We start from the raw sequence: 9,350 nt of genomic DNA, 5'->3' as shown, positions 1-9,350 counted from the left end.
ATAAGTTTAATTTTAATGCATGCCATAGAAAAGTACAGCGAATAAAAAACAGAAGTGTGTGCTTACATAAAACCACATGTACATGCACAAACACCTGTAGACACTAGGAAATTTATTCTAATAGTTGGGAATAACAATAATTCTTTGAATCCTTTTGCATATGCTATTGTTCCTCATTCAACTCTCTTTACTTGCCTTTATAGAGTCCTAACTCATTCTAAGGTATGGTGCTATTTACTTAATTATATTTGTAATTCATCTCTTCCCCTCGGGAAAGGCAGATATTTTCCCCTTTGGGTGCTAATGTATATATAGCACATAGAAGTATGACTAGCCCTTAGAAGGCAATTTCTAAATATGTGTTGAACATTTCCATACTTTTTATTATTTTTAGAGACACACAGAGAACGTCTTGAAGCCCATCACCCAAAGTATAGATTCATATTGTACAGAAGCCTGAAGAGAAAGAATTGCATATTCTTTTCCACATCCTTTGTAGGGCATGTTTTACATCTTTGTTCCTAAAACTGTAAATCAAGGGATTTAGCATAGGGATAATGAGAGTGTAAAATATAGATGCCATTTTATCTGTGTCAAATGAATGGTTGGACTCTGGCTGCACATACATGAATATTAAAGCCCCGTAGAATACTGTGACTACCGTCAGGTGAGACCCACAGGTAGAAAAAGCCTTGTGCCTGCCTTCAGCAGAGCTCATCCTGAGAACGGATGCAAGAATAAGAAGGTAAGACACAAGAACTATCAGAAGAGAGAAAATCAAATTAAAACCTGCTGAGATAAGAATAATCAGTCCAATTTCATTTGCATTTGAGCAGAGCAAAGATAACAAGGGGAGACTGTCACAGTAGAAGTGTCTGATGACATTATAGCCACAGAATAATGAGTCAAATATCTTTACAGCGATAAGAAGAGACTCAAATATGCTATAGAGATACGGCATTGCCACCAGCACCTGGCATATCCTTTGCGACATGACCACTGGGTAAAGCAGAGGGTTACAGATGGCCACGTAGCGGTCATAGGACATTGCTGCCAGAATGAAAAGCTCACTAATAATGAACACAAGAAAGAAAGTGAGCTGTGTAGCACAAAAGTAATAAGAGATTTCATTTTGATCCGCCACAAAATTTACCAACATTTTGGGGCCCACGGTTGTTGAATAACCAAGATCAGTGAAAGCCAGGTGCCTGAGAAAGAAGTACATGGGTGTCTGTAGCCTGGAGTCCACCTTAGTGAGGATAACCATGCCCAAGTTGCCCACCACGGAGGTCACGTAGATGATGAGGAAGAGCCCAAACAACGGAGCCTGCAGCTCAGGGCGGTCTGTGATTCCCGTGAGGATGAATTCACTCAGCACTGTTCCATTCTGTGTTTGCATCCAGGTTTATGAGGAAACCTGCTCTGGGTAGACACAGCAGCAGAGTCAATAGATTTTGTGTAAAATATCCTCTTAGATGGGCTAGTATGCAGAACTGGTAAGTAAGATAAATTCAAATTTCCAGTTTAGAATATTTAAAAGTAAGTCCACCTGCCACACATTAAAATATACATAAATAGAGACAGAAGGAAATACGAAGGTAGATCAGCTATTCTCTGTTAGAGTGACTTTGCTCCCCCAAGAATATTTTTCCACTGTCTGGAGACATTTTGGCTGTCATAACTGACAGTTGAAATGCTATTGGATTCTAATGTTTTTATGTCAGATAAAGAGCTCAATATCTTAACATTTCAAATATGCAACCTGTAACAATATTGAGCCAGTAGTCACAATAGTATTTGGGTTGACAAACACTATAGTATAGGTATAGAAACATAGAAAACTAGACAAAATAATAATAATAATAATAAATAAAAAAGAAACACAGACAACTAGACAGAGATAAGCAAATATAGATAACAAAACAAAACAGAGAAGTTAAACAATCATAAAACTTTAGGTATTATGGATAATTATTGCACTATTCCTTAAAGTTCTATTTTTATTCTTTATAAGATATAACCACATGATGGCATTTTAAAAATTCATCAATCTTAGGATATAGTTCAGTTCAGTTCAGTTGCTCAGTTGTGTCTGACTCTTTGCGACCCCATGGACTGCAACACACCAGGCTTTCCTGTCCATCACCAACTCCCGGAGTTTACTCAAACTCATGTCCATTGAGTCGGTGATGCCATCCAACCATCTCATCCTCTGTCGTCCCCTTCTCCTCCCGACTTCAGTCTTTCCCAGCATCAGGGTCTTTTCAAATGAAGCAGTTCTTTGCATCAGGTGGCCAAAGTATTGGCATTTCAGCTTCAACATCAGTCCTTCCAATGAATATTCAGGAGTGATTTCTTTTAGGATGGACTGGTTGGATCTCCTTGCAGTCCAAGGGACTCTCAAGGGTCTTCTCCAACATCACAGTTCAAAAGCATCAATTCTTTGGCACTCAGCTTTCTTTATAGTCCAATTCTCACATCCATACATGACTACTGGACAAACCATAGCCTTGACCAGGTGGACCTTTGTTGGCAAATTATTGTCTCTGCTTTTTAATATGCTGTCTAGAATATAATGCATATACTAATGATACAATAAATTTTCAATCCAAAAATTCCCAACGTTCATATAACCCACTACTCAAAACATAGTCTGTGAAAGATATTTTTCCTTCAGATGGTACTGACTCAAATTTAGCACACCTGACAGGCATGAATAAGTGTATGAATAAGAAATACATAATGGACCACAGTGGGAATTAAATTTGTTTACGTGATGAATCATACTAGGACATACCTGACTATTATAGGACACGTATGTCCATGTATAGGACATACATGCCTGTAAATACAGTTTCTGCAATGCCTTCATTTATGGTGAGAAGAGGGCAGCAGAGGATGAGATGGCTAGATAGCATCACCAACTCAATGAACATGAATTTGAGCCAACTCCAAGAGACAGGGAAAGATAGGTAGGCATAGCATGCTGCAGTCCATGGGGTCACAAAGAGTCAGACAGGATTTAGCGACTGAACAACAACTACTAAGGGTTAATCTGGGGCAATAGTGTGGATTATCTAAAACTCTTTATGACCATGTGTAATGGAAAACAGTGTGCACAGTTTTGGGGAAAGATTCATGAAGATTCAATAGTTCAGTGAGTCTATCTTACCTGGAAATAGTTCTCAAATGTCAAATACCTAGTTTTGTGGGTTTTTTAATGTTTATTTGTTTCTAATAGTGATAGTAACTTATCTGAAAGAGATTTTCTTCCTCATATAAGCATATTCTCTGGACTGTGGTTTTATGCCTCTGTCAGGGCTATAGTGATGGGTAAGTGAGGAGCAGGTCAAGTAGGATGTAATACATGTGATTTATTTCAGTTCCCACCCCACCCCTATCCCATAACTAAATATAGATTCTATGTCATAGAATTAAGGTGGAACTTGGCAAATGTCGCTGAAATATTGTGGATACTGGTAGCATACTGTACCACATGAAATATTATTTTTACCTGTAATGAAGTTTCTGTGTTGACTCCTTCCTGTATTTCTTACATGGCTGTGAGAACAATATATGGATTCCCTCACCTTTGAGACTCTCCCTGGGGAGATGTCAAGCAATTTGTTGATTAGCCCTAATGCCTAGGAGAACACAACAAAATGTCTGGAGGTCTTTCAATAATCGCCAAGGACAATTTATATTCATCAGTAAGTTTAGTACTTATTTAACTCCTATTTTTCACTCTTAGTTAACTTCCCACTTTTAGCACATGGGGCTCTTCATTCAAATGTTGTATTAATACATTTAAGAAAGGCCCGTTTCCACAATGGTCTCCTCAAAGGGGTGACATGGTAGAGACATGTCAAAATTCTTTTTTAATATATCATTTTTTTAAAAAAATTAAAAGGAGTTAAAATTACACATTAGGTAAATGTGGCCTGTTATTTCCTTGATTTAGTTGGTTTCGCTGTTTTTCTTCACTTCTGAGGCAGACATTACTTGCTCATTTTTCTCATTTCATAGTTAGTTGCCATCTTCGACTAGTTACAACTTCTTTTGATTTTTTTCCCCTTAATGGCATAGTGCAGCATTTCATTTATTTCATTCTGTCCAGTTCCAATTCCTATTCTAATTTTCTTTCCCATCTAGGAACATTTTATACTATGAGCTCAGTATGTCTTAGAATGTGTTCAGATCTTTGATTTCTTTAACTAGCATACTTTTCAACATACACATCCTGCACATTTTCTGAGTTTCTTACTATTTCATTACCCTTTGTATTGTAAATGGCATATGTATATGTGTATGTGTATGTATATATACACACGCATGTGTACATAATCAGTTGTTTCAGTTGTATCTGACAATTTTCAACCATATGGATTGTACCCCACCTCTGTCCATGGGATTTTCCTGGCAAGAATATTGGAGTGGGTCGCCATCTCCTCCTCCAGGGGAATCTTCCGAACCCAGTGATCAAACCCACGTTTCCTGTGTCTCCTACATTGCAGGCCGATTCTTTATCACTGCACCACCTGGGAAGTCACATATATGCATATTTTTGGTTCTTGCATGTTATACATTATATAAATATATTCATATGTATATATGTATATATAATATATGCATTGACAAGATATTTGCTTGTTGAGTTTGTATCCTTTTATCTTGCTGAACTCACAATTGTGAGGGAATTCCTGAACTCACATTTATAACCGGGTTCCTTGAGGTTTTCTGTTAGAAAACATGTCATTTGTAGTTATAAGAGAATCTAATTTCTTTGTTTTTCCCACATTGTATGCGTTGTATGACATCTTTTGTTAACTTCTGAGATTTCTTGTTTGATCTGCTTTGTGCAACTATACATGAATCTTCATTTTAGAATTTTTTTGCAACTAAATTTTAGATTATCTGATCTTTTAAGTCTGTCATCCTTTACTATGCTTAATTATTTTTGAGAGTCATTATATTTTTGTGTGTTCCAATAATTTATTACTCTTTATAGCAGCATGAAATTCACTTGTCACGATTTACTTTCATCCTCAGTATAGAAACGTTTAGATGGTTCCCAGGGTCTGACTAATATAAATAAACATTTATATTTATGCAAACATTGACATTTGCATACAAAGAAATCTGCTGTCCTTTCTCTTGGGTAAGTACAAGGCAGTAGAATGGATAAATATTATGTCACAGGTGAGATATGTTTAAAGTTTTAAGACAATTTTTTTTATATTTTTATTGAAGAATAATTTACTTACAATGCTGTGTTAGTTTTAGGTGTATAGCAAAGTGATTCAGTCATAGGTAAACATTTATATTTTTTTCATCTTCTTTTCCCTCAAAGGCTATTACAAAACATTGAGTATAGTTTTCTGTACTATGTAATAGGTACTTATGGCTATCTATTTTATACATAGTCATGTGTTTATGTCAATCCCAGACTCCTAAACTACCCTCTTTTTCCCCACTCAGGTAGCCATTAGTTTATCTTCTGTGTCTGAGGGCCTATCTCCATTCTTTATAAAGTTTCATACGAATCACTTCTTTTTATATTCCACATATAAGTGATATCATACAACATTTGTCTTTCTCAGCCTTGTTTATTTTATTGAGTATGATTGTCTCTAGATCCATCCATGTTATTTCAAATGCCATTATTTCATTCACTGTTACTCATTTTTATGGCTGAGTACCATTACATTCTATAAATATACCACATTTTTTATCTGTCATGTCCAATAGTTTGTGACCCCATGGACTGCAGCACGCCAGGCCTCCCTGTCCATCACCAACTCCTGGAGCTTGCTCAAACTCATGTCCGTCGAGTCAGTGGTGCCATCCAACCATCTCATCCTCTGTCGTCCCCTTCTCCTCCTGCCCTCAATCTTTCCCGACATCAGGGTCTTTTCCAGTGAGTAAATTCTTTGCATCAGGTGGCCAAAGCATTGGAGCTTCAGCTTCAGCATCAGGCCTTCCAGTGAATATTCAGGACTGATTTCCTTGGGCTTCCCGAGGAAACCAGCTTGGGCTTCCCTTGTGTCTCACCTGATAAATAATCCACCTGCATTGCAAGAGACCTGGGTCTGACCCCCGGCTTGGGAAGATCCCCTGGAGAAGAGAAAGGCTACCCACCCTAGTATTCTGGCCCAGAGAATTCCATGGACTATATATATATCCCAATATAAATGGGCAGAAGATCTAAATAGACTTTTCTCTAAAAAGATATACAGATAGCCAATGGGCACATAAAATCATGCTCAACTTTGCTAATTATTATAGAAACACAAATCAAAATAGAATGAGATACCATCTCACATACAGTCATCATCAAAATCTCTACAAACAATAAATGCTGAAGAGGGTGTGGAGAAAAGGGAACCCTTCCACATTGTTGATAGAAATGAAATTGGTACGGCCAACATAACAAACAGTATGGAGGTTCCTCAAAAAATTAAAAATAGAGCTCCTGTATGTTGCTGAAGAAAAAAGTGAATCTTAAATGGATTTAAAATATTTATACCATTTTATTTTCTACTAACAATGTGTAAGTTTAGGTTCCTCCAAATACTCACAAACTACTGTGTATTCTAGTTGACATATAGTGTTATCTATTTGAAATCTAAATTGAAAGTATTCAATGTGTAATGACACTGAGCTTCTTTTTATGGTATGTAGCAGTTCCTGATTTTTACATTTTTATATCTTATGGAAAGTAGTATATTTTCTGATATATTATTTATCAACTTAATAATGTGATTAAGTTTTAAATGAATGAAAAGTATACAAATCTGTAACTCAGTATTTTTTTTTTTTTTGGTTTATAATCTGAAGGATAATCAAAGGTACTCTAACATGTATTCTAGGAGTGGGATATTAGGTTATGTTTATTCACAGTTTATCTTTTCAAATACATGTACTGTTTGCATCCCTGTGTATTTCTGCTCATTATACATAATCTCAGATGTACATTTTTTTATGTTTATATATGAATAGATGAGATATATATATACATTCATTAATAATTTAAAATGACTTATAAGGTATAAATAATAATTATTCTCACTTGATTATTCTTACAAATTATTTTTATTCAAACTTTATTTGTAGCATTGATTATTTTAAATCCTGATGATGTACATAGAAAACAGTCCAATATCTCTATGATGTAAATAAATCTATTGAATGTTAAAAAGTAATCGAAATAAGCAAAAACAAAATTAGGAAAGTTAAAGAGAGTTATGTAAGAAGTATGTTCAAAAGACATGGCAGATTTATAGATTACAGAATATTGCACTACACTTTCACTAGAACTATCACCATTCAAATCATAGAATCATCTCATGCTGCTTTCTCCAAGCAGGATCACCAAACGCATAGAGTCAAACAATGTATCTTAATCAAAACATGATACACATTTTAACCAAATTTGTGGCAAGTGAGCCAAAGGAAAGAGAGGCAAGACTCCTGTTTGTCATAGAGTAGACTTCATACTGCGCTCCACGGGATCGCACAGAGTTGGACACGACTGAGCGACTTCACTTTCCCTTTTCACTTTCATGCACTGGAGGAGGAAATGGAAACCCACTCCAGTGTTCTTCCCTGGATAATCCCAGGGATGGCGGAGCGGGGTGGGCTGCCGTCCATGGGGTTGCACAGAGTCGGACACGACTGAAGCGACTTAGCAGCAGCAGCAGCAGCAACAGACTTCATTATAAGGAGACAAAAACAACTAGAATACTGCTCATTTATTAATATGTTCAGAGCACTCAGAAGTTTAACTGGTGTGCAGAAGTCAATCTCTATATGTATGTTGAAATCATTTATCCTTGCATTTCCCTCTGAGAAAACTTATAAAAAATTTCAATGTCCATAGCCTAATTCAAGGAACCACACAGCAAAATGAACTTAAGAAAAGATATTACATAGTTTTTCCCATAGTCTATGAACAGCATATTTTACATCTTTGTTCCTCAAGCTGTAGATCAAGGGATTTAACATGGGGGTGATCAACATGTAAAATATAGATGCGTTTTACCAGCATCAAAGGAATGGCTGGACTCGGGTTGAACATACGTAAATATCAAAGTCCCATAGAACACTGTAACCACAGTCAAGTGGGATCCACATGTAGAGAAAGCCCTGTGCCTTCCTTCATCAAAGTCCATCCTTAGAATAGCTGTAAGAATAAGCAGGTCAGCCACAAGAACTATTAGCAGGGATGAAGTTAAATTAAAACCTGAAGGATCAGAATAATCAGTTCAATTTCACATGTATTTGAACAAAACAAAGATATCAAAAGGAGACAGTCACAGTAGAAATGTCTGATTACATTGTAGCCACAGAAGGATAAATTAAAAATTTTTATAGTGATTAGAAGAGACACAAATGTGCTATAGACATAGGCGATTGCCACCAGCATCCCGCACGCCCTTTTTGACGTGATAACTGTATAGAGAAGAGGGTGACAGATGGCCACATAGCAGTCATAGGACATTGCTGCCAGAATAAAAAGCTCACTAATAATGAACATAATGTAGAAAGCTCCCTCAATGGCACAAAAGTTGTAGAAGGTTTTATTTTGATCCACAAGAAAATTTACCAACATTTTAGGTCCCACAGTTGTTGAATAGCTGAGATCAGTAAGGGCCAGGTGTCTGAGAAAGAAGCACATGGGTGTCTGCAGCCTGGACTCCACCTCAGTGAGGATGGCCATGCCCAAGCTGCCCACCGCTGAGGTCATGTAGATGATGAGGAAGAGCCCAAACAGTGGAGCCTGCAGCTCAGGGCGGTCTGTGAGTCCCATGAGGATGAATTTGCTCAGCACTGTTTGATTGAGCTTTTCCATCAAGGTTTACCAGAAAACCTATTCTGGATAAAGACATCAGCATAGTCAGTAGCTGTCATATAGCATCATCTGGTAGTGTTTAGCACACAAAACTAATATAAATATGATAAATTTGAATTTCTAGTTTGGGATATTTTAAAATGATCCTAACTGCCACAGTAAATATATATAGCAATGATAGATACATGATAGATAATCAGTGATGATAGAAATAGGGTTGGCAATAGAAATAAATCAGTGGTTTTTCAACTGTTGAAGATCTGTTCTCCAAATAACTTTGATAATCTTTTGAGAAATTTGTTTGCAGTAATTGCAGATATTGGAGGGAGGCTACTGCTGGCCTCCAATGGTTAAAGTACAGTGATGCTGCTGGAATCAGCACCCCAACACCAAAAACAAAAATTTACCAAACACAAAATATCAATAGGGTCAAGATTCACAAAGACTTCTATAGACAGATACAAATAGATACAAAGATATAGGAGGTAAAAATGAAAAA

General features: G+C 36.6%; 1 protein-coding gene and 1 pseudogene across 1 annotated transcript; both read right to left on the bottom strand.

The window, feature by feature from the left end:
* Nucleotides 1-439: 439 nt before the first annotated feature.
* Nucleotides 440-1,399, bottom strand: LOC122449363 (olfactory receptor 8K3-like). The gene has a single exon (XM_043480876.1). The coding sequence runs from the start codon at nucleotides 1,397-1,399 to the stop codon at nucleotides 440-442; it is 960 nt and encodes a 319-aa protein (XP_043336811.1).
* Nucleotides 1,400-7,911: 6,512 nt separating this feature from the next.
* On the bottom strand, nucleotides 7,912-8,851 carry LOC122450510 (annotated as a pseudogene).
* Between the last annotated feature and the right edge of the window lie 499 nt (nucleotides 8,852-9,350).

The sequence above is a fragment of the Cervus canadensis genome, chromosome 11 (genome assembly GCF_019320065.1).
Source record: "Cervus canadensis isolate Bull #8, Minnesota chromosome 11, ASM1932006v1, whole genome shotgun sequence".
NCBI classification, from domain to species: domain Eukaryota; kingdom Metazoa; phylum Chordata; class Mammalia; order Artiodactyla; family Cervidae; genus Cervus; species Cervus canadensis.
Note: the sequence above shows the minus strand (reverse complement) of the source record. Positions and strands in the feature narration are given on the sequence as shown.

Coding starts and splice junctions, on each gene's coding strand:
- LOC122449363 (XM_043480876.1), bottom strand. CDS start 1,399: ATGCAAACACAGAATGGAACAGTGCTGAGTGAATTCATCCTCACGGGA.